Source organism: Pseudophryne corroboree, chromosome 2 (assembly GCF_028390025.1).
Source record: "Pseudophryne corroboree isolate aPseCor3 chromosome 2, aPseCor3.hap2, whole genome shotgun sequence".
NCBI lineage: Eukaryota > Metazoa > Chordata > Amphibia > Anura > Myobatrachidae > Pseudophryne > Pseudophryne corroboree.
In genome coordinates, this window is record NC_086445.1 from 315224196 (window position 1) to 315250867 (window position 26672).

Here is a 26672-nt window from a genome sequence, read left to right on the forward strand (position 1 = left end):
CATTACAGCTTTGCCGAGCGGCGACTTGGTCGGGTTCAAACACATTTGCTAAGTTCTACAAGTTTGATACCCTGGCTGAGGAGGACCTGGTGTTTGCCCATTCGGTGCTGCAGAGTCATCCGGACTATCCCGCCCGTTTGGGAGCTTTGGTATAATCCCCATGGTCCTTACGGAGTCCCCAGCATCCACTAGGACGTTAGAGAAAATAAGATTTTACTCACCGGTAAATCTATTTCTCATAGTCCGTAGTGGATGCTGGGCGCCCGTCCCAAGTGCGGACTTTCTGCAATACGTGTATATAGTTATTGCTTAATAAAGGGTTATGTTATGTGGCATCCATTGTTTGATGCTCTGTTGTTGTTCATACTGTTGACTGGGTAAGTTTATCACAAGTTATACGGTGTGATTGGTGTGGCTGGTATGAGTCTTACCCTGGATTCCAAAATCCTTTCCTTGTAATGTCAGCTCTTCCGGGCACAGTTTCCTTAACTGAGGTCTGGAGGAGGGGCATAGAGGGAGGAGCCAGTGCACACCAGTAGTACTAAATCTTTCTTAGAGTGCCCAGTCTCCTGCGGAGCCCATCTATTCCCCATGGTCCTTACGGAGTCCCCAGCATCCACTACGGACTACGAGAAATAGATTTACCGGTGAGTAAAATTTTATTTTTACACATTGCGCAAGGTATAGCCTCCTTTTACAATGCCAGGTAGAGTCCCCTTTACAATGCCAGGTACAACCAATCACACATTATTCCATATAGAGCACCCTTTTACACAATGCGCCAGGTAGAGTCCTCTTTTACACACTGAGCCAGGTAGAGTTCCCTTTTACACTTTGCGCCAGGTAGGGCACCCTTTTACACATGCCGCTTCCCCAGCACACATTACTATGAACCCCCCTTCATCAGCAAATATTAATATGACCCCGCCTCCCCAGCACAGTATCAGAATCAGGTTTATTGGCCAGGTATACTTGCGTATACTAGGAATTTGTCTTCGGTTTGCTTTACAACAGCCAAGTAGGTAACAGATAAGCAGGTGGGGGGGTAAGCAAAGTCACACAGATAGGGTATACGGTAGGAACACAAGTGAGTTACATGTACGTCTAGTCAGTCAATGTTCAGGAGTTCAGCAGGCGGACCGCTTGGGGAAAGAAACTTTTGAGGCTTCTGGCGGACCTGGCGGGGACGGCCCTGTAACGCCTGCCTGAAGGAAGCAAGTTAAACATGCTGTGGCCGGGGTGTAGCTGGTCTTTTACTATCTTCATTGCCCGCTTTTTAGCTCTGGACAAGTACAGGTCCTGAACTGAGGGAAGGTCGGTCCCGATGATCTTCTCTGCGGTTCTGACCACCTTTTGGAGCCTGCATCTGTCCCTCGCGCTGGCGGAGCTGTACCATACGAGTATCGAGGAGCACAGTACCGACTCCACAATCACGGAGTAGAAGAGGAGCAGAAGCTTCTGTGGGATGTTGAACTTCCTTAGTTGCCTGAGAAAGAACAACCTCTGCTGCGCTTTCCCAACAGTGGCGTCAGCGTTGGACCCCCATTTAAGGTCCCGGGAGATTGTGGTCCCTAGAAACTTGAAGGAGTCCACTAGCGATACCACACTGTCAGCAATCGTTAGCGGAGGTGCACTAGATGACTTCTTCCTGAAGTCCACTATCATCTCGACAGTTTTGAGGGGGTTGAGCTCGAGGTTGTTGTGGATGCACCACTGGGCCAGCCGGTCTACTTCCCGTCTATAGGCCGATTCGTCCCCATCCTTGATGAGGCCGATGATGGTGGTGTCATCGGCGAATTTGATGATCCTTACTGATTGCGCCTCTGAGGTACAGTCATTTGTGTACAGGGAGAAGAGCAGGGGTTAGAGGACACAGCCCTGAGGGGCCCCTGTACTAATGGACAGCGCTTGAGAGATGAATTCCCCCGCTTTCACCACCAGTGTCCTATCTGTCAGGAAGTCTATTATCCAGGAACAGGTGGCTTCTGGGACCCCTAGGCGAAGTAATTTGGGGTGGAGGATGCTGGGGACGATTGTATTGAAGGCCGAGCTGAAATCGACAAACAGGACCCTCGCGTAGGTACCGGGAATGTCTAGGTGCTGTAGAATGTAGTGCAGGCCCAGGTTGACTGCATCCTCGACACACCGATTTGAGCGATAGGCGAACTGCAGAGGGTCTAGTTGGGGGCCAGTCACAGTTTTCAGGTGATTCAAAACCAGACGCTCAAACGTTTTCATGACCACAGACGTCAGTGCTATCGACCTGTAGTCGTTCAGGTTCGTGATAGTGGGTTTCTTGGGGACCGGGACTATAGTAGACCTTTTGAGGCAGGAAGGGACTTTCTGTAGCTCCAGCGATTTATTGAAGATCTTGGTGAATATGGGGGCGAGCTGACCTGCACATGCTCTTAGGGCAGATGGTGACACTCCGTCAGGACCCGGAGCTTTCCTGGTTTTGGCCCTTTTGAACAATGCCTCCACCTCTTCTTGGGTGACTTGCAGTGCCTGGGGTTGGCCGTCGGTGTTCGGGGCATCGTAGAGGTGATTGTTTGGGTTGCAGGGGACTTCTTTTGCGAACCTGCAATAAAAGTGGTTCAGTTCATCTGCAAGGTCTTGGTGCATGGCGGTGGACTTTGATGTTTTCCTATAGTTGGTTATGGATTGCATCCCTTTCCATACAGATACGGGGTCATTGGTGGAGAGATCGTTTGTCAGCTTGTCCGAGAACCGCTTTTTTGCTAGCCTGATAGTCAGAGAGTTCCTAGTACGGTTGTATAGTGCTCTGTCACCGCTGCTATAGGCCTCCTCTTTGGCTCGACGAAGTTGCCTGAGCTGGGCATTGAACCTGGGCTTGTTGTTGTTGTAAATGCGGTAAGTCTTGGTAGGTACACACATGTCCTCACAGTAGCTGATGTAGGATGTGACAGTGTCTGTCAAGTCATTCAGGTCGGTTGCCGAGGCTTCAAAGACCCCCCATTCCGTGCAGTCAAAGCAGGCCTGGAGCTTCATCTTGGCCTCATTGGTCCATTTCTTAACAGTGTAGTGTTCGCTAGTCACATTACACCGCATAGTAGCGTCCGTTAGTCACATTACACCGCACAGTAGTGTCCGTTAGTCACATTACACCGCATAGTAGTGTCCGTTAGTCACATTACACCACACAGTAGTGTTCGCTAGTCACATTACACCGCATAGTAGTGTCCGTTACTCACATTAAACTGCACAGTAGTGTCCGTTACTCACATTACACGACACAGTAGTGTCCGTTACTCACATTACACCGCATAGTAGTGTCCGTTACTCACATTAAACTGCACAGTAGTGTCCGTTACTCACATTACACGACACAGTAGTGTCCGTTACTCACATTACACCGCATAGTAGTGTCCGTTAGTCACATTATACTGCACAGTAGTGACCGTTACTCACATTACACCGCACAGTAGTGTCCGTTACTCACATTATACTGCACAGTAGTGTCCGTTACTCACATTACACCGCACAGTAGTGTCCGTTAGTCACATTACAAGCATAGTAGTGTCCGTTAGTCACATTACACCGCACAGTAGTGTCCGTTAGTCACATTACACCGCATAGTAGTGTCCGTTAGTCACATTACACCACACAGTAGTGTTTGCTAGTCACATTACACCGCATAGTAGTGTCCGTTACTCACATTACACCGCACAGTAGTGTCCATTACTCACATTATACTGCACAGTAGTGTCCGTTACTCACATTACACGACACAGTAGTGTCCGTTACTCACATTACACCGCATAGCAGTGTCCGTTAGTCACATTATACTGCACAGTAGTGACCGTTACTCACATTACACCGCACAGTAGTGTCCGTTACTCACATTATACTGCACAGTAGTGTCAGTTACTCACATTACACCGCACAGTAGTGTCCGTTAGTCACATTACACCACACAGTAGTGTTCGCTAGTCACATTACACCGCATAGTAGTGTCCGTTACTCACATTAAACTGCACAGTAGTGTCCATTACTCACATTATACTGCACAGTAGTGTCCGTTACTCACATTACACGACACAGTAGTGTCCGTTACTCACATTACACCGCATAGTAGTGTCCGTTAGTCACATTATACTGCACAGTAGTGACCGTTACTCACATTACACCGCACAGTAGTGTCCGTTACTCACATTATACTGCACAGTAGTGTCCGTTACTCACATTACACCGCACAGTAGTGTCCGTTAGTCACATTACAAGCATAGTAGTGTCCGTTAGTCACATTACACCGCACAGTAGTGTCCGCTAGTCACATTACACCGCATAGTAGTGTCCGCTAGTCACATTACACCACACAGTAGTGTTCGCTAGTCACATTACACCGCATAGTAGTGTCCGTTACTCACATTACACCGCACAGTAGTGTCCATTACTCACATTATACTGCACAGTAGTGTCCGTTACTCACATTACACGACACAGTAGTGTCCGTTACTCACATTACACCGCATAGCAGTGTCCGTTAGTCACATTATACTGCACAGTAGTGACCGTTACTCACATTACACCGCATAGTAGTGTCCGTCAGTCACATTACACTGCACAGTAGTGTCCGTTACTCACATTACACCGCATAGTAGTGTCCGTTACTCACATTACACTGCACAGTAGTGTCCATTACTCACATTATACTGCACAGTAGTGTCCGTTACTCACATTACACGACACAGTAGTGTCCGTTAATCACATTACACCGCACAGTAGTGTCAGTTAGTCACATTAAAGCATAGTAGTGTCCGTTAGTCACATTACACCGCACAGTAGTGTTCGTTAGAAAAAAAGGCTGCTGACAGCGCTGCCAGGGGTCAAACTTAAATCAGATGCGTCGGCAATGTAATTGCGGATGCATCGGGAGGCGGCGCTACACATGCTGGATAGCCTTGATTTTTGCTGGGCGGCCCTCAGCATGTACAGAGATGAACGCAGAACTGGCTGCATATGCAGCGCTCTGCGTTAATTTCTAAATGACCCCCTATGTCAGGTACAGCCTTCATTCCCTCCACAGTGCGACATCGGTACCTGCAGAAGTTCCCGGCATGGGCGCTGCTCCTCCTCTCCCTTCTTCTCTGGTTTCTTGCTGGCTCCGTTACTCCAGTGGCTCTGTAGTATGTTGTCAGTGACCCCGTGAGGGGGGAAGGGAGCGGGTACTAATTACTCGGGCCTGGGACTGATGGTGGGGCGTGGCACTTCCACCCCTCCTCCTACCTTACTGGGCAGCAGCAGCAGCTCTCATCCTGGCAGCACATGCAGTGTGCTGTGCTGCAGTGGGGCAGAGAGGCTGCTGCTGCTGAGCCTCTGTTCCTGTATGGGCGGGGGCCTGGGGGGAGTGATCACTCTCCCCCCTCGAATTGACCCTGGCTGAGGGCTCAGGTATCAGGCCCTGCAGACTGCACCACCCAACCTCCCACCCTTCCCCCTTGGCACTGGAAAGTTTTTTAGTACATTTGACATAAAGGGGCGTGGCCACGGCACCGACAATTAGGCCACGCCCCCAGACAGCATGTGATGTGACAGCAGCGTGGTGTGTGGGCTCTCTCTGGGGAGGACGAGGGGGAGGGAGCCGCGCTGTTCGCTGCCAGCGCCGCTACCTGTCATCCACTGTGACAGGCGCAGCGTCAGCCAGCAGCAGCAGGGATGTAGAGCAGGGACAGCGCCTCTTCAGCTGTGCGCCTCCCTGTACTGCATCCCTTTGCTGAGCGGCTAGCGCCGGCTCGGTGTGTACACTGATGATATGGCGCTTATTTACCGCACCCCAGTACACCAGTGTTGTGGCACAAACTTTAAATTCACCATTAATGCCAGATGCACAATGAAATGTAATTTCACTGTTTGGGATTGTGCCGCAGCCCCAGGTCACCTCCACACCGGGGAACTGTGTGTACAGAGCTTCTGGAGACCAGATCTTAGCTCCCGACACCCCAGCAGTACAGGGAGCGGCAGCGATTTGTACTGTTAACCCCTGCTGTTCTAGAGGGTACTAGAGTCCCCGACTGCAGAGATAGGGGAGCCCAGCAGTGAGTGCTGGGCAGAGAATGCAAAGAAATACATATAAATGCAGCACTGAGCCAGGAGAGCAGTTCCTGAGCTGCGGAAATCATGTTACTGTGCACAGGCTCAGTGTATAATTTACAAAGTAAAAAGGTTTTAAACGTATTTAAAGTAAAAATGCACTTACAGTACTCTCTCCCTGGTAGTCTAGAGGGAATCTGGAACTCTCTGTGGGCTGCTGGTCCCCCACAGGGAAACGGAATGCCTTCTCTTGCAGTCTCATCATTGAAAGTGGAATTAGAAGGAAGAAGCAAGGCTGCATAACACAACCAGCTAAGTGGATTCAGGGAGCTCCAAAGAACTTCACCTCCATGGCCAGGAAACCATGCCTGGGAACCTTGTTGTCTATATCTGGAGCTCGGATTCATGCTTGAGGTGGCAGACTTGGTACCTTAGCAGCATCCTGGAAGTCAGTTTTGGAGGGAACTTTTCCCCACTCTTGACGTGACGGCACCTGGGCATTGACTATCACTGCATGTGGGCTCAGGCACAGAGTAGTGACCATTCACCACAGTCCATCAGGGACAATGTTAAAGGTCTGCATGCCAGGTACATGTACTTACTGTAAGTTGATTGGGTAAAGACCACAGGGTGGAATTACCCCTATGGTACGGTGTGTTGAATTCGGATAAAAAATAGTGATGAGCAGATTCGGTTTTACTCGGTTTTACTCGGTTCTCAAAACGGCATCTTATTGGCTATCCAAAACACGTGACATCCGTGAGCCAATAAGATGCCGTTTTGAGAACCGAGTAAAACCGAGTAAAACCGAATCCGCTCATCACTAATAAAAAAGCGGCCTGCATTCCCTGTTTTATGTGTATTTTCTTTGACATCAAGAAGAGTTTTACTGCTAACATCTCTAGACTGTACCCTCCAAGCTCTATTTGCAAAGTGGAAGAGTCTTTTGAAGACTCTATAAGCGATAAACATTTTGCCTTCAAGACGACTGCATCTGTATCCTGCAACTTACAGGACTGCGCCAAATGCGATCCCTTTCTCTGGCTGTTCTAGGTTGAGCCCAGTGTCTCCAAGCTCCGCCATCTGCCAGCTACCGTGCAGAGCGTGGTCCATGGTGTGGGATCTGTGGGAACCAGCAGACACCAACAAGGAGGTGTGGCCACAGCTGGTCTATGCATACAGATCAGAAGCTGTTCCAGGTGCCGCTTGATGGACCTTGGTGGTGGGTGCAAGATACCTGCACGCTACACAGTGGGTGGAGTCAGTAATGGCTGTTACTGATGTAAGAAGGAATCTCCTATTGGCCCAGGTCCAGTGGGATCAAGTAAGAAGGAATCTCCTATTGGCCCAGGTCCAGTGGGATCAAACAAGTCTATGATTGCTTGGCACAGTGAGGTGCATCCGGTCACACTTACAATCTAATTCTTATTGCTTAGCCAGGAAATTTTATAACACTTATATAAGTTCAAATACCATAACAATGTTTATGAATACATATCTTTTTATACAGTGTCTCATGAAACCTATGTGTTACACCACCTCTCAGACCATGCCATGACTACTACCTACCAATGCTTCTGTGGCACACTGGAAGACATAGCAAATATACTGACTCACACCCGACTCCCCACATTCACGGCAAACGAAACCAAAGTGATCAATATGCTTAATACCCTGGAATACATAAAAAAGAAAAATTAACAATTAAATATTGCATTAATTTGCATCTTTGAAAAGATAAAATGACAATGGCATGGGAATCTTTTTTTAAGCAATTGTTCTGTAAAACATAAGTGAGCCTTATTATGTTGCAATTTGTCTCTTAAATACCATGTTGTTTTTAATTTAGATTTTGTTAGTGAGTAATCCAAAATCCTCTTACAATAATCTATGAATTCAATAGGAGAGGCTAAAGCCTTAATCCATTCACCTTCACCCGAGTGAACGTGGTGGGTTAGATTTATCCAAAGTGCTGTGAATATTCACACTTTCCAAGCACGCCTGTGTGAACAAGCATTGCAGGCAGCAGCGTGTATTTCAGCAGCAGAGATTTGGGGTGTGTCTTTGTATCAATCTAAAGAAAAAAAGTCACTGCAGTTTAGTTATGTATTTTAAAACTTTGGTTCCGGTATTAGATACGTCTTGGTGCTTCAGGAGGGAGAATATTACAAAATCTACTATACCCCTTTACCCCTGTTTTGGGCCCAAATCCCCAGCGCCTCCTTTCTTCCACACTGCAACACTTCTGGCTCTGAAGTTATAGATAATTCTACTTTATAGATTGCATATATTACTAAATTGAAGTTAATAATAGCCCTGTATACTGTAATAGTATTTGTTTTATTGCACTGTATATTGTAAACTGTGTGTTACATACAATCGGAAGGATGTAATGCAGTCCGAGATCGCCGGAGGTGCGGGTTGCCAGCCGTTCGTGGACGGTTTTTTAAAAGGGACAATCACTTATAAGGCAAAAACATGCCTTGTAAGTGATTGCTCCTTTAAAAAAAACGTCCGCAAACGGCCAGCAACCCGCACCTCCGGCGATCTCGGACTGCATTACATCCTGCCAATTTTATCTTGTAAGAAAAACCCTTCTTTAACCCATAAGATATGTCTGTAGAAGACTAAGGAGTATATTCAATTGAAGTCGGATCCATTCTGACATTCATTTGTTGGAATGGATCCGACCTGGGCTATTTTAAAAAAAGTCGAATTGAGAAGCGGGAGCTGAGACGGGAGAGAGCAGCGCTACAGTAGCGGCTACAGCAGCAGGATGTGTCACAGCCGCCGCTCACGGCAGCGTCCACCCGGCCCGAGCAAGCGAAGTCACGCTTGCTGGAGCCGGGTGGACGCGGCTGTGACACATCCTACGGCTACGCTGCTGTAGCGCTGCTCTCCCCCGTCTGCCCGCGGCACTCCTCCTGGTCTCCCCCCCGTCTCCTCCTCTCCCCCATCTCTGTTCCCGCATCTCAATTCGACTTTTTTTCAAGTCGAATTGAGATGTTCGAAAAGGGGACCAAAACCTGTCAGTTTTGGCGCCGTTTTCAACAAAAGCACGCGGATCGGCAGCTATTCCGCCGTTCCACGTGCTTTTCGACAAGTCGAATTCCTCGCCTTGTCCAATAATCTGGGGTTAGACTGAATAGGTCGGAACCCCTTCCGACCTAAAAAAGTTGAAAACTGCCGTCTTTTCGACAGACGGCAGCTTTCAACTTCAATTGAATATACCCCTAAACACAAACAAACCAAGCTTGATAACAGACACATACCTGGGAACATGAAGATATGTCTTTGAAATTTTTTTCCAACACCACAGTTTTTGTATCAGGACTTATTAGGTTAATTTCAAATCTTCCAACCTTTAAAAGAAATGTTTATAGAATTTTAGTTATATAATTATAAATAATAACAAATATAGCTATGTTCAATATATAAAAAGCTGCTCATATAATACATCCAGAAGGTTCACAGTATAAACTATATATAAAATAATAAGAATTTACTCACCGGTAATTCTATTTCTCGTAGTCCGTAGTGGATGCTGGGGACTCCGTAAGGACCATGGGGAATAGACGGGCTCCGCAGGAGACTGGGCACTCTAAAGAAAGATTAGGTACTATCTGGTGTGCACTGGCTCCTCCCTCTATGCCCCTCCACCAGACCTAAGTTAGGGAAACTGTGCCCGGAAGAGCTGACATTACAAGGAAAGGATTTTGGAATCCAGGGTAAGACTCATACCAGCCACACCAATCGCACCGTACAACTCGTGATAACCTTACCCAGTTAACAGTATGAACAACAACTGAGCATCACTCAACGGATGGCTCATAACAATAACCCTTTATTAAGCAATTACTATATACACGTATTGCAGAAAGTCCGCACTTGGGACGGGCGCCCAGCATCCACTACGGACTACGAGAAATAGAATTACCGGTGAGTAAAATCTTATTTCTCTAACGTCCTAGTGGATGCTGGGGACTCCGTAAGGACCATGGGGATTATACCAAAGCTCCCAAACGGGCAGGAGAGTGCGGATGACTCTGCAGCACCGAATGAGCAAACACAAGGTCCTCCTCAGCCAGGGTATCAAACTTGTAGAACTTTGCAAAAGTGTTTGAACCCGACCAAGTAGCCGCTCGGCAAAGCTGTAAAGCCGAGACCCCTCGGGCAGCCGCCCAAGAAGAGCCCACCTTCCTTGTGGAATGGGCTTTCACTGATTTTGGATGCGGCAATCCAGACGCAGAATGAGCCAGCTGAATCGTGCTACAGATCCAGCGAGCAATAGTTTGCTTTGAAGCAGGAGCACCCAGCTTATTGGGTGCATACAGAATAAACAGCGAGTCAGTCTTCCTGACTCCAGCCGTTCTGGAAACATATATTTTCAAAGCCCGGACTACGTCCAGCAACTTGGAGTCCTCCAAGTCACGAGTAGCCGCAGGGACCTCAATAGGTTGGTTCAAATGAAACGATGATACCACCTATGGGAGAAATTGGGGACGAGTCCGCAATTCTGCCCTGTCCATATGGAAGATCAAATAAGGGCTTTTACATGACAAAGCCGCCAATTCTGATACACGCCTCGCAGATGCTAAGGCCAACAGCATGACCACTTTCCACGTGAGATACTTTAGTTCCACGGTCTTAAGTGGTTCAAACCAGTGGGATTTCAGGAAATCCAACACAATGTTAAGATCCCAAGGTGCCACTGGTGGCACAAAAGGGGGCTGAATATGCAGCACTCCCTTTACAAATGTCTGAACCTCAGGCAGTGAAGCCAGTTCTTTTTGAAAGAAAATGGATAGGGCCGAAATCTGGACCTTTATGGACCCTAATTTCAGGCCCATAGTCACTCCTGACTATAGGAAGTGCAGAAATCGACCCAGCTGGAATTCCTCTGTAGGGGCCATCCTGGCCTCACACCAACCAACATATCTTCGCCATATACGGTGATAATGCTTAGCTGTTACATCCTTCCTAGCTTTTATCAGCGTAGGAATCACTTCATCCGGGATGCCCTTTTCCGTTAGGATCCGGCGTTCAAACGCCATGCCGTCAAACGCAGCCGCGGTAAGTCTTGGAACAGACAGGGCCCCTGTTGCAACAGGTCCTGTCTGAGAGGCAGAGGCCATGGGTCCTCTGTGATCATCTCTTGTAGTTCTGGGTACCAAGTCCTTCTTGGCCAATCCGGAACGATGAGTATTGTTCTCACTCCTCTTTTTCTTATTATTCTCAGTACCTTGGGTATGAGAGGAAGAGGAGGGAACACACATACCGACTGGAACACCCAGGGTGTCACTAGCGCGTCCACAGCTATCGCCTGAGGGTCCCTTGACCTGGTGCAATATCTTTTTAGCTTTTTGTTGAGGCGGGACGCCATCATGTCCACCTGTGGCAGTTCCCATCGATTTGCAATCTGTGTGAAGACTTCTTGATGAAGTCCCCACTCTCCCGGGTGGAGGACGTGTCTGCTGAGGAAGTCTGCTTCCCAGTTGTCCACTCCCGGAATGAACACTGCTGACAGTGCTTGTACGTGAATCTCCGCCCAACGAAGAATCTTTGTGGCTTCTGCCATCGCCACCATGCTTCTTGTGCCGCCCTGGCGGTTTACATGGGCGACCGCCGTGATGTTGTCTGACTGAATCAGCACTGGTTGGTCTCGAAGCAGGGGCTCCGCTTGACTCAGGGCGTTGTATATGGCCCTTAGTTCCAGTATATTTATGTGCAGACAAGTCTCCTGACTTGACCACAGCCCTTGGAAGTTTCTTCCCTGAGTGACTGCCCCCCATCCGCGGAGGCTTGCTTTCTTCCCTGAGTGACTGCCCCCCATCCGCGGAGGCTTGCATCCGTGGTCACCAGGACCCAGTCCTGTATGCCGAACCTGCGGCCCTCGAGAAGATGAGCACTCTGCAGCCACCACAGAAGAGACACCCTGGCCCTCGGGGACAGGGTGATCAGCCGATGCATCTGAAGATGCGATCCGGACCACTTGTCCAACAGATCCCACTGAAAGATCCTCGCATGGAACCTGCCGAAGGGAATGGCTTCGTATGAGGCCACCATCTTTCCCAGGACTCGCGTGCAGTGATGCACCGACACCTGTTTTGGTTTTAGGAGGTCCCTGACCAGAGTCACTAACTCCTGGGCCTTCTCCTCCGGGAGAAACACCTTCTTCTGTTCTGTGTCCAGAATCATACCCAGGAAGGGCAGACGTGTCGTAGGAATCAGCTGCGACTTTGGAATATTCAGAATCCAGCCGTGCTGTTGCAACACTTCCTGAGAGTGTGCTACGCTGATCAACAACTGCTCCCTGGACCTCGCACCTTATGAGGAGATCGTAACTCCTTGCTTCCGAAGGAGCACCATCATTTCGGCCATTACCTTGGTAAATGCTCTCGGTGCCGTGGACAGACCAAACGGCAACGTCTGGAATTGGTAATGACAGTCCTGTACCACAAACCTGAGGTACTCCTGGTGAGGTGGATAAATGGGGACATGCATGTAAGCATCCTTGATGTCCAGAGATACCATAAAATCCCCCTCTTCCAGGCTTGCAATGACCGCTCTGAGCGATTCCATTTTGAACTTGAATTTTTTCATATAAATGTTCAAGGATTTTAAATTCAGAATGGGTCTTACCGAACCGTCCGGTTTCGGTACCACAAACAGTGTGGAATAGTAACCCCTTCCCTGTTGAAGGAGGGGGACCATTATTATCACTTGCTGGAGGTACAGCTTGTGAATTGCCGCCAGGACTACCTCCCTTTCCGTGGGGGAAGCTGGCAAGGCTGATTTTAGGTAACGGTGAGGGGGAGTCACTTCGAACTCCAGCTTGTATCCCTGAGATACAATTTGTATAGCCCAAGGATCCACCTGTGAGCGAACCCACTGGTTGCTGAAGTTTCGGAGACGCGCCCCCACCGCTCCTGGCTCCGCCTGTGGAGCCCCAGCGTCTTGCGGTGGACTTAGTGGAAGCCGGGGAGGACTTTTGTTCCTGGGAACTAGCTGCATGGTGCAGCTTCTTTCCTCTACCCCTGCCTCTGGCAAGAAAGGATGCTTCTCTGACCTTCTTGCTTCTCTGAGAACGAAAGGACTGCATTTGATAATACGGTGCTTTCTTAGGCTGTGAGGAAACCTGAGGCAAGAAAGTCGACTTTCCAGCTGTCGCTGTGGACACAAGGTCCGAGAGGCCGTCCCCAAACAATTCCTCACCCTTATAAGGCAAAACCTCCATGTGTTTTTTAGAATCGGCATCCCCTGTCCATTGCCGAGTCCATAAGACCCTCCTGGCAGAAATGGACATTGCATTAATTCTAGAGCCCAGCAGGCAAATGTCCCTCTTGGCATCCCGCATATATAAGACGGCGTCTTTTATATGGCCCAGGGTTAGCAAGACAGTATCCCTGTCCAGGGCATCTATGTCCTCTGACAGAGTATCTGTCCATGCTGCTACAGCGCTACACATCCAGGCTGAAGCAATAGCTGGTCTCAGTAGAGTACCAGAGTGTGTATACACTGACTTCAAGATAGCTTCCTGCTTCCTATCCGCAGGATCCTTTAGGGCGGCCGTATCCTGAGACGGCAGGGCCACCTTCTTAGATAAGCGTGTCAGCGCCTTGTCTACCCTAGGGGAGGATTCCCAACGTAACCTGTCCGTTGGCGGGAAAGGGTACGCCAGCAGTAATTTTTTGGAAATCACCACTTTCTTATCAGGGGAACTCCACGCTTCTTCACATAACTCATTTAATTCATGTGACGGGGGAAAAGTCACTGCCTGCTTTTTCTCCCCAAACATATACACCCTCTTGTCAGGGACAGGGTTAACCTCTGAAATGTGCAATACATCTTTCATTGCAATAATCATGTAGCGGATGGCCTTGGTCATCTTAGGCTGTAATTGTGCCTCATCATCGTCGACACTGGAGTCGGACTCCGTGTCGGCATCTGTGTCAACCATCTGAGATAGTGGGCGTTTATGAGACCCTGACGGCCTCTGAGTCGCCTGGTCAGGCCCGGGTTGAGACCCCGGCTGTCCCAAGGCTGCGGCGTCATCAAACCTTTTATGCAAGGAGCTTACATTATCATTTAAGGCCTTCCACATATCCATCCAATCAGGTGTCGGCCCCGACGGCGGCGACACCACATTTATCCGCACTTGCTCCGCCTCCACGTAACCCTCCTCATCAAACATGTCGACACAGCCGTACCGACACACAGCACACACACAGGGAATGCTCTGACTGAGGACAGGACCCCACAAAGGCCTTTGGGGAGACAGAGAGAGAGTATGCCAGCACACACCACAGCGCTATATAACCCAGGGATATTCACTATAATAAGTGATTACCCAATAGCTGCCGATTTTATGGCTTTTGCGCCTAAATTTATGTGCCCCCCCTCTCTTTTTTACCCTTCTTGTACCTGGATACTGCAGGGGAGAGCTTGGGGAGCGTCCTTCCAGCGGAGCTGTGAAGAGAAAATGGCGCTGGTGTGCTGAGGAAGAAGGCCCCGCCCCCTCAGCGGCGGGCTTCTGTCCCGCTTCTGTGTGAAAAAAATGGCGGGGGTTTTTACATATATACAGTGCCTGACTGTATATATGTATGTTATGCCAAAAAGGTACTTCAATTGCTGCCCAGGGCGCCCCCCCCCCAGCGCCCTGCACCCTACAGTGACCGGAGTGTGAAAGTGTGCTGGGAGCAATGGCGCACAGCTGCGGTGCTGTGCGCTACCTTAAATGAAGACAGAAGTCTTCAGCCGCCGTCTTCAAGCTTCTGTTCTTCTGGCTCTGCGAGGGGGACGGCGGCGCGGCTCCGGGAACGGACGATCGAGGACAGATGCCTGTGTTCGAACCCTCTGCAGCTAATGGTGTCCAGTAGCCTAAGAAGCGCAACCTAGCTGTAGACAGGTAGGTTTGCTTCTCTCCCCTCAGTCCCTCGTAGCAGTGAGTCTGTTGCCAGCAGAAGCTCACTGAAAATAAAAAACCTAACAAATACTTTCTTTTACTAGCAGGCTCAGGAGAGCCCACTAGGAGCACCCAGCTCTGGCCGGGCACAGATTCTAACTGAGGTCTGGAGGAGGGGCATAGAGGGAGGAGCCAGTGCACACCAGATAGTACCTAATCTTTCTTTAGAGTGCCCAGTCTCCTGCGGAGCCCGTCTATTCCCCATGGTCCTTACGGAGTTCCCAGCATCCACTAGGACGTTAGAGAAAAATAAATGTATTTTCATTGTATCCACTCGCACTGAAAATAGCTATGCATGGGTGTAACTGTGCAGTATTCTGACCTGTTATGTACATGTCTTGTTTATTCTTCACCAACATCACAAGAGAATGTTCTACTGCATACAGAATTTATGTATATTACGCTGCGTGGGTGTTATGTATTTTACCGGAATATTGCATCTGAAATAACAGACTATTATCTACAGTACTGTTATTGGCAAATTAGTTAAATGTACGGTAAATATATGTAACTGAACACTTGCAAAATAGCAGCTGCCCCCAGAGACTTGCAGCAATGACATTAATATAACAAGATGTCAAATCTCTAGGAAACGCAGAGCTTAAAAACAGTTTTCAGAGATAAACAGAAATAGTAATGGCACATATATAAACACAGTTAAATTACAGAGGTATTGAAAGTGTAACAAAAACTATCTGGAATAAACAAGGAAGTGCAAATAATGGAAAACCAATTAAAAAGAAAAAGTGACACATACTGTATACGAGGACACATCTGCAGTATTAGCATGCAGAGCGCCTGTAGACCAAATGTCAACACAACGGAGACCCCAGAAGGCAGATGCTGCAATGTTGTCGGCAAGCCGTATTTATCCCATTAGTTCCTTATACACCATGTGTCCACTTTATTAGGTATACTAGCGCATCAATTCAAATATCTACATGGCCAATCATGTAGCTAAATACATAATACATAAAAGGGAGGGGGGGGGGGGCATTCAGATATGGTTGTATTTAGCATAGATGCTGCATCCTTGGAAGCATCAGCGATGCTAGCACATGGTAATGCAGCAGGAGGCACCTGGTATAAGCAGACATTTGCATGCATGTGTGATCCACTGCTGTGTCCGATGATCACCTGCAACAGCATCAGCATCCTGAGTAACCCGTGAGGTTTCGCAGACTGGCCACCACAGCTCCATTGCTGAGGCAAGGGAAGCTTCATCGGAAGATGAAGACCGTGGCTTCGGCACTCCCACAAAACAGAAGCAACATGCCTCCATCTTGGGAAACAGAGAACATCACCACTACCAAACGACTGCAGACTGTCAATCAACTGACGTCTGCAGCCTTACTGTCCGTCATTGCATCGCCCATAATGTACATGTGCAGTAAGAGTCCTGCACATATGCAATGTACCGAACATCAATACATTGTGTACTTTAATTGCGACAGGACCTGAATCATGCCCAGGGTGCAGGCATGATTCAGGTCCTGTTTCTGTGCAGGGTAAATACTGGCTGCTTTATTTTTACACTGCAATTTAGATTTCAGTTTGAACACACCACACCCAAATCTAACTCTCTCTGCACATGTTATATCTACCCCACCTCCAGTGCTCATGGTTTTACACAACTGCTAACAAATGTGCTGCTGCGATAAGATCTGAATTAGGTCCATGATCAAGAGATTCAGTTTCTGTTCAGTCCAAACACTAGAATGGGCAACACATGTGATATAAGTGACTTTGACAATGGGATGATTGTTGGTACCAGACAGGACAGTTTGAGTATCTCAGAAACTGCTTAGATACTGGCATTATTCAAACGCAGTAGTCTTCAGAGTTTAACGAGAATGGTGTAGAAATACACCTCAGCCTAACTAAATATTCTGTCTGACAATGTGCATCCCATTATGGCCACAGTCTAACCATCTTTGAATCTAATGCTACTTCCAGCAGGCTAAAACGTCATCTCAAGCTGGTTCCACGAACATGACAATAAGCTCAGTGTGTTCTAAATGCCTCCATAGTCACCAGATCTTTATCCAATACAACACCTCTGGCATATAGTGGAACAGGAGACTCGCAGCATGAACGCGCAGCAGACAAATCTGCATCTGCGCGATGCTATCATGTCAGCATGTACCACAATCTCCAAGGAACCTTGTCAAACCATGTCATGAAGAATTTGTGCTGTTTTGGGGTGGGGTGTTTCTATAAAATATTAGAAAGGTATACCCAATAAAGTGTTAACAGAGTGCATGAGGGGAGATGCCAGCCGTCAATATACAGTCAGCGGTATCTCGGCCGCCAGTATGCCAGCTCGCTACGCTGCGGCCTCGGTAGCTCACTGCATCCACCACAGTTTCTATTCCCACTCTACGGGTGTCGTGGGCACCCACTTGTGGGAACAGCCCTGCTGCGCCGGTATTCTGGCTGCAGGTATAGCCAGCTGTCAGGATTCCGGCATCAGAATCCTGAACACCGATTCTGACAGCCGGCAAATTAAGCATATACCCATGAGGGGTTCCTCTTTTTGCTTCCAAGGTACATTGCACAGGGCAAAGTCTATTTCCTCTGGAATACACTTAATAATGAGTATGTAGGAAGGCTTAAGCAAGATCATTCAGCAGTATGAGTCTATGGGGAGATAATAAGATTTTAAACCTACCGGTAAATCTATTTCTCCTAGTCCGTAGAGGATGCTGGGGACTCCGTAAGGACCATGGGGTATAGACGGGCTCCGCAGGAGAAAGGGCACCTAAAAAGAACTTTGACTATGGGTGTGCACTGGCTCCTCCCTCTATGCCCCTCCTCCAGACCTCAGTTAGAGAACTGTGCCCAGAGGAGATGGACAATACAAGGCAGGATTTAGCAATCCAAGGGCAAGATTCATACCAGCCCACACCAATCATACCATGTAACCTGGAATATACATAACCAGTTAACAGTATGAACAAAAACAACAGTAACGGTCCAAGACCGATGTCAACTGTAACATAACCCTTATGTAAGCAACAACTATATACAAGTCTTGCAGAGTTTCCGCACTGGGACGGGCGCCCAGCATCCTCTACGGACTAGGAGAAATAGATTTACCGGTAGGTTTAAAATCTTATTTTCTCTTACGTCTTAGAGGATGCTGGGGACTCCGTAAGGACCATGGGGTTTATACCAAAGCATCCAATCGGGCGGGAGAGTGCGGACGACTCTGCAGCACCGACTGAGCAAACGCTAGGTCCTCCTCAGCCAGGGTATCAAACTTGTAGAATTTAGCAAAAGTGTTTGACCCCGACCAAGTCGCCGCTCGGCAAAGTTGTAAAGCCGAGACGCCTCGGGCAGACGCCCAAGAAGAGCCCACCTTCCTAGTGGAATGGGCCTTAACCGAATTTGGTACCGGCAATCCAGCCGTAGAGTGAGCCTGCTGAATCGTATTACAGATCCAGCGAGCAATAGTCTGCTTCGAAGCAGGAGCGCCAATCTTATTGGCCGCATACAGGACAAACAGAGCCTCTGTTTTCCTAATTCTAGCCGTCCTGGCTACATAAATTTTTAAGGCCCTGACTACGTCCAGGGATCTGGAATCCTCCAGGTCACCAGTAGCCACAGGCACCAAAATAGGTTGATTCATATGGAACGACGAAACCACTTTAGGCAAAAATTGCGGACGTGTCCTCAATTCAGCTCGATCCACATGAAAAATCAAGTAGGGGCTCTGGTGTGATAGAGCCGCCAATTCTGACACTCGCCTTGCTGATGCTAAGGCCAACAACATGACCACCTTCCAGGTAAGAAATTTCAACTCAACCTTGTTAAGCGGTTCAAACCAGTGTGATTTTAGGAACTGCAACACCACGTTCAGGTCCCATGGTGCCACTGGAGGCATAAAAGGGGGCTGGATGTGCAGCACTCCCTTTACAAACGTCTGGACTTCTGGAAGAGAAGCCAATTCCTTCTGAAAGAAAATCGAGAGTGCCGAAATCTGTACCTTAACCAAGCCTAATTTCAGGCCCATATCCACTCCTGTCTGTAGGAAGTGGAAAAGACGACCCAGATGAAAATCTTCCGTAGGTGCATTCTTGGTCTTACACCAGGACACATACTTTCGCCAGATACGGTGATAATGTTTTATCGTCACCTCCTTCCTAGCCTTTATTAAAGTAGGGATGACCTCTTCCGGAATCCCCTTTTTTGCTAGGATTCGGCGTTCAACCGCCATGCCGTCAAACGTAACCGCGGTAAGTCTTGAAATACACAGGGCCCCTGCTGCAACAGGTCTTCCCTCAGAGGAAGAGGCCAGGGGTCTCCTGTGAGCATCTCTTGTAGATCCGAGTACCAGGCCCTTCGAGGCCAGTCTGGGACAACGAGTATCGTCTTGTACTCTTTTTCGTCTTATGATCCTCAACACTTTCGTGATGAGAGGAAGAGGAGGAAACACGTAGACCGATTCGAACACCCACGGTGTTACCAGTGCGTCTACTGCTACTGCCTGAGGGTCCTGAGACCTGGCGCAATACCTCCGAAGTTTTTTGTTGAGACGTGACGCCATCATGTCTATTTGAGGAGTTCCCCAAAGACGTGTTACGTCTGCAAAGACTTCTTGAAGAAGTCCCCACTCTCCTGGATGGAGATCGTGTCTGCTGAGGAAGTCTGCTTCCCAGTTGTCCACTCCCAGAATGAAGACCGCCGACAGAGCGCTTACATGATTTTCCGCCCAGCGAAGAATCCTTGTGGCTTCTGCCATCGCGACTCTGCTTCGTGTCCCGCCTTGGCGGTTCACATGAGCCACTGCTGTGACATTGTCCGATTGAATCAGAACCGGTAGGTTTCGAAGAAAACTCTCCGCTTGTCGAAGGCCGTTGTAAATGGCCCTGAGTTCCAACACATTGATGTGTAGGCAGGACTCCTGGTCTGACCATAGAGACCCTGAAAAGTCTTTCCCTGTGTGACCACTCCCCAACCTCGGAGGCTCGCGTCCGTGGTAACCAGGATCCAATCCTGAATTCCAAACCTGCGACCCTCCAGCAGGTGAGCACTTTGCAACCACCACAGGAGGGACACTCTGGTTCATGGGGACAGAGTTATTTTCCGATGTAAGTGCAGATGGGACCCGGACCACTTGTCCAGAAGGTCCCATTGAAAAGTCCTTGCATGGAACCTTCCAAAGGGAAAGGCCTCGTAGGCCGCCACCATTTTCCCCAGAACTCGAGTGCATTGGTGAACTGACACCCTTTTCGGTTTTAGCAGGTCTCTGACCATGTTCTGGATGTCTCTGGCTTTCTCTATTGGGAGGAAGACCTTCATTTGTTCCGTATCCAGTATCATACCTAGGAACGGTAGTCGAGTTGTCGGAATCAACTGTGACTTCGGTAGATTTAGAATCCAACCGTGTTGCTGGAGCACTCTCAGAGAGAGCGCCACACTGCTCAGCAATTTCTCCCTTGATCTCGCTTTTATCAGGAGATCGTCCAAGTATGGGATAATTGTGACTCCATGCTTGCGCAGGACCACCATAATTTCCGCCATTATCTTGGTGAAAATCCTCGGGGCCGTGGAAAGTCCAAACGGCAACGTCTGAAATTGGTAATGACAATCCTGTACAGCGAATCTCAGGTATTCCTGATGGGGGGCATATATGGGGACATGAAGGTATGCATCCTTTATGTCCAGAGACACCATAAACTCCCCCTCCTCCATATTGGCTATTATTGCTCTGAGAGATTCCATTTTGAATTTGAATCTTTTTATGTACAGGTTTAGGGATTTCAGATTCAAAATCGGTCTGACCGAACCGTCCGGATTCGGGACCACAAATAGGGTTGAATAGTAACCTCTTCCCTGCTGGTGCAGGTGAACCTTGATAATCACTTGCTGTATACACAGCGTTTGAATTGCAGCTAACACTACATCCCTTTCCGATGTGAAAGCTGGTAGGGCCGATTTGAAAAATCGGCTCGGGGGCACATTCTCGAATTCCAATTTGTAACCCTGGGAAACTATTTCCAACACCCAGGGATTCAGGTCCGAACTGACCCAGGCCTGACTGAAAAGTCGAAGACGTGCCCCCACCGGTGCGGACTCCCTCAGGGGAGTCCCAGCGTCATGCTGTGGTTTTTGGAGCAGCCGGGGAGGACTTTTGTTCCTGGGCACCTGCCGAAGCAGGTGCTCTCTTGCCTCTGCCCTTACTTCTGGCGAGGAAAGAGGATCCCCGACCTCTTTTAGACTTGTGCGACCGAAAGGACTGCATCTGATAGGGTGTTGCTTTCTTTTGCTGTTGGGGAATATATGGTAAAAAATTTGATTTACCTGCTGTAGCTGTGGAAACCAGGTCCGTCAGCCCATCCCCAAACAATACATCTCCCTTATAGGGTAGTACTTCCATATGTTTTTTGGAATCCGCATCACCCGTCCACTGGCGAGTCCATAAGGATCTTCTCGCTGAGATAGACCTGGCATTGGCCCTAGAAGCTAGCAATCCCATGTCCCTTTGAGCATCCCTCATAAATAAGACTGCGTCTTTTATATGGGCTAGAGTTATCCTTATCCATAGTATCAAATTGATCTGTCAGCTCATCTGTCCAAGCTGCAAATGCGCTACACACCCATGCCGACGCAATCGTCGGTCTTAACACAGCACCGGTATGAGAATAAATACCCTTTAAGGTAGTTTCTTGCCTGCGATCTGCAGGGTCCTTAAGGGCCGCTGTGTCAGGAGACGGTAGTGCCACTTTCTTGGACAAGCGCGTCAGGGCCTTGTCCACAGTGGGGGGTGATTCACAAATCTCCCTGTCCTGCTTAGGGAAAGGGTATGCCATAAAAATTATTTTGGGGATCTGCGGTCTCTTATCCGGAGTTTCCCAAGCTTTTCCAAAGAACTCATTTAATTCATGAGATGTGGGAAAATTAATAATCTGTTTCTTTTCCTTAAACATGTGTACCCTTGTGTCGGGGATCGAGGGTTCATCCACAATATGCAACACATCCCTTATTGCCACAATCATACACTGAATGGTTTTAGTCACCCTAGGTTGAAATTTGACTTCGTCATAGTCGACACTGGAATCTGAATCCGTGTCGGTAGTAGTGTCTTGTGTTAAGGGACGCTTTTGAGACCCCGACGGGCCCTGTGAGTCGGTCCAATCTGAGGATTGACCGCCTGATGTCCCCCCTAAACCAGCATTATCAAGCCTTTTATGTAAAGATGCCACACTTGCATTCAACGTATGCCACATGTCCATCCAATCTGGAGTCGGCACAACCGATGGGGACACACCACTCATTTGCTCCACCCCCTCCTTGGAGAAGCCTTCCGCCTCAGACATGTCGACACACACGTACCGACACCCCACACACACAGGGATTAACCTATAAGGGGACAAAACCCCAACCAGGTCCTAAGGAGAGACAGAGAAAGAGTATGCCAGCACACACCAGCGCTTAACAACACTGGAAAAAAAAATATATATATCCAGATAGCGCTTTTTTTTATATATATATTATGTCAATTCCCACTCACTGCGTCGCCAAAGTGTCCCCCTCCTCTTTTTTCCAACCTGTGTTCAGCAGCGGAGAGACCAGGGAGCCAGCGTTTTCTTTCTCATGCAGCTTCTGTGGAGAAAATGGCGCTAGTTAGTGCTGAGGATCAAGCCCCGCCCACCCAACGGACGGGCTTCGGTCCAAGTGATTTTTCAATAAAATGGCGGGGGATCAGAGATTTACTGCCTCCGCAGTCTAATCCCACTGTATTTGTGCCAAAATGTGAGGTTTATTGCTGCCCAGGGCGCCCCCCCCTGCGCCCTGCACCCTTCAGTGCTGTTTGTGTGTGTGTGACTGGGAGCAATGGCGCGCAGCTTACCGCTGCGCGCCTTACCTCATGAAGATCTGATGTCTTCTGCCGCCTAAGATGTCTTCTGTCTTCTCCATCCGCTTCTACCTTCGGCATCTGTGAGGAGGACGGCGGCGCGGCTCCGGGACGAACCCCAGGTGAGACCTGTGTTCCGACTCCCTCTGGAGCTAATGGTGTCCAGTAGCCTTAGAAGCAGTGCCCAACTTGACAAGCCAGCTCTGCTTCTCTCTCCTCGGTCCCACGATGCAGGGAGCCTGTTGCCAACAGGACTCCCTGAAAATAAAAAACCTAACAAAAATTCTTTTTTTACAGAAAACTCTGGAGAGCTCTCTGCAGTGCACCCATTCTCCTCTGGGCACAAGATCTAACTGAGGTCTGGAGGAGGGGCATAGAGGGAGGAGCCAGTGCACACCCATAGTCAAAGTTCTTTTTAGGTGCCCTATCTCCTGCGGAGCCCGTCTATACCCCATGGTCCTTACGGAGTCCCCAGCATCCTCTAGGACGTAAGAGAAAAATGGATTTCCCTTCTGTAAGCCTAAAATAGTACACTATGTATGCATTGATGTATGTGTGTGTACTGTAATTAGAACTCTCATTTATCAACTGCTGTTCAGCATTAACCTTAGGGAGACCCGATGATTAGATTAATGATAAAGAGTGAAGTGCCACTGTACAGTATGACCCTAATACACCTTGAATGTAAGTGGCTATGGCCTCATACTGAACATATGAACATTAGTTTAAAATGTTATGTGTTCTCAGAGCCTAATAATTAACAGTCATACTGTACATGTATTACCAAAAAATTCAATGCAAACAGAAATAAAATGTAAACAAATAGACAAACTTTCACCCAGGCATTACTTCAGTAAAATAGAATGGCATTCTATGAGAGCATTATGTATACAATGTTACAAGCAACAAGAATAGAATAGTCAACGCCTAACTTCTAAGGGCACTAGGGCTACATGCTTACTGAAAGGATGGCGACACAGTTAACCAATGTACTGATGTTTTAGGTTCAATCTATGGGGTCAATCCTCCCTATGGGGGAACTGCATTCTCGCTATGTGCAGCGCAATATCCGGCTAAGCACATTATTATGGTTACGAAATATTCACTCATTTTCCTTTGTACCTCTACGGGGTGCAAGGAAAAACATATCACTGCAGAATGCCTTCATGACCATTGCGGAGGCATACAGCGAAGAACGCAACCAGCTCATATGAATGCACTTGATATTAGCAAACCTGTGTGTGTAATTGTGCTTACATGAATAAACTTTACAGTCACTACAGTAGGTGAAACAAGAATCTTTTTTGTTGAATATGACTCCTGGTTGTCAAACCTAGCTAGAAGATATAAAGATGTAAGTAAGGACAGCAGGCTAGCTACATGAAACCATAACCTTTTGTGCTTTACATACCTGAAAGAGCATGGTTCTATTCTTCTCAGAGTCCGATGGTTGTACATGACTTGGTGCACTTGCATGTCTCCGTCTTGACTGTGACTTTCCATCATAAACTTTCTTCTGAATAGTGACACTGCTACATCTAGATCTAAACTCCTGCTGGTCCTCAAAGCCTGAGTCTTCTAGAATCCGCTCAGGAAAGGTTACCCGCATACTAGAAATATTGCTCTGGCTACCTATTTTAAATATACATGGATTGCTTCTGGAGGCAGAATTGGCATTAGTCTCAGTGTCCTGTTCTTGAAATGTACTATCAGATGGAGACACTGGGAAATCCGTCTCAGCCTCTGTGAGGTCTGAAATCGAGTCTATACTGCTCTGTTCATTCAGCAGTTTCAGCCGCTGGCGTTCATGTTGAGAGAATTTCTCAATGCAGTCATCAACAAGGGTAGATGGAGCATTTTTATGAGCAATTACCACCTTCCCACAGTATAAAACCTCATACTTCTGGGAGTTATAAAAGGCATCTTCGCCATCTCTGCTGGGTTTTGAATCTTCCTTCAGGGCAACTTTGGACACTTGCCGAATGCTACTGATGACAGTGGAGACCTGAAAACACACAAAGCATAAGCGTCAGGGACAAAAGTAGGAAGATTACAATGACGAAACAAATTTTGCAACATGTACTGCTTAACTGAAAAATTCAGGTTGCAAAACTATAATAAAAAAGTTCGGCTGAATAAACACAAAGCGAGAAATGCTATTGAAATGCAGTAAACTCTGTTATATATTACTCAATAAATAATGCATGGTGTTTTGGTTCTTTAGAGGCTACAAATGAATAAATTCAAGGCTAGACGCTATCAATGAAAACAAATGATTAACGGCACCAAGGTTTAGCTAGAATCATAAAAAAAATGATTATATTTATTTTAATTATTTTAATGTCTCAGCCAGCTTTTCGCATAGCTCTCTAGCCACTAAGGACCAACAACTGAATATGATTATTGTTATCTTACATTTACAGTTAATTATGCCATACATAGAGCTCAGACTTGACCATAATAATGTAAAATCTAGGAACCAACAGACTGTTTTAGGTATACTGGCTACCTGGTTCCTGGAAGTTATCCAGCCCTGGGTGTGGCTGCCTTTCCTATAAGGTACGGAGCACTTCATAAATCTGCATGTTGTTCTTGCTCTACGGCTATTAACAGAAGGCAACTAATATAAAACACCATCATCTAAACACAGACAATGGGGGTCATTCAGATCTGATCGCTGCTGTGCGTTTTTGCACAGCGGCCGATCAGATTCGAACTGCGCATGCACTGCGCTGGCACATCTGCAACGGACATCAGCGCCCTGAGACAGAATAGTGCGAAGAATCCATTCGCACGGGCGATCGCAAGGAGACTGACAGGAAGAGGCCATTTGTGGGTGGTAACTGACCATTTACAGGGAGTGTCCGGAAAAACGCAGACGGGATCAAGCGTTTTCAGGGAGGGTGTCTGATGTCAAATCCGGTCCCGAACAGCCTGATGTGATCGCAGTGGAGGAGTAAGTCCTGCCAGGGCTGCGCAGAGACTGCACAAAATCAGATTGTACAGCTCTGCTACACATGCAATCGCACACTTGCACAACAAAAAAACACTCCCACTGTAGGCGGAGATAATCTGATCGCAGAACTGCAAAATCGCTGCCTAGCGATCAGGTCTGAATGACCCCCAATGTCCCCTAACTTGCTAGTGGGAACAATGTAAGAAAATCAGCATAATTGTTAATCAATAAATATTATTATTACCATTTAAACCTGTTTATTTTGTGCAACAACAAATAAAACAGCAAGATAGAGAGTAATCCTATTACCTAAATGATAGGCAAAAAAAACCCACAGAAATAATTGTGTTTACATGAAAAAAGAAAAGCCCCATAAATAAGAGCAATAGTTATTTTTTTTTTTTTTATGACAATAAACACTTATAACCTAAAGATGGCGCATTTGATTCCTAGCCAACCAGATCTCTCCAGTTTGGCCACAGTGGGGCTGTGTATGTAAATAAATAAGGAAGAACTGGTGCCGTCTAGGTAAACGGGGCATACACTGTCAGAAATATGGACACTAGTGCTGTAAACAGCGACATAGCTGGCATAATGGAAATACAGCTTGGAACGTGTGCCAACACACCAAGTGCTTTCTAACATAAACCAGAATCCTCAATGCAAATCCGAAGTTTCCACAGTTTCCATCCCTGAACAATAAAACAGCAACAACCAAGATTTATGGTTTTATTAAAAAGGGCTGTGGCAAACCATAACGCAGGCTGCCACCTTCGCAGTTCATCAGACCATAAAAAGTGGCACAACCAACATGTCCAGAAGAGGAATGTAAATAAACA

General features: G+C 47.7%; 1 protein-coding gene across 7 annotated transcripts in view; it reads right to left on the reverse strand.

Annotated features, from left to right (window-relative positions):
- TBC1D4 (TBC1 domain family member 4) overlaps window positions 1–26672 on the reverse strand; it is a 300990-nt gene that overhangs the window by 155219 nt on the left and 119099 nt on the right. For all 7 annotated transcript variants that reach the window (XM_063952941.1, XM_063952940.1, XM_063952938.1 and 4 more), the window contains 3 exons: window positions 24289–24882; window positions 9324–9413; window positions 7621–7725 (listed from right to left, as the gene is read on the reverse strand). In XM_063952941.1, the coding sequence (XP_063809011.1) occupies window positions 7621–7725; window positions 9324–9413; window positions 24289–24882 (789 nt within the window). The remainder of the gene's footprint in view (window positions 1–7620; window positions 7726–9323; window positions 9414–24288; window positions 24883–26672) is intronic.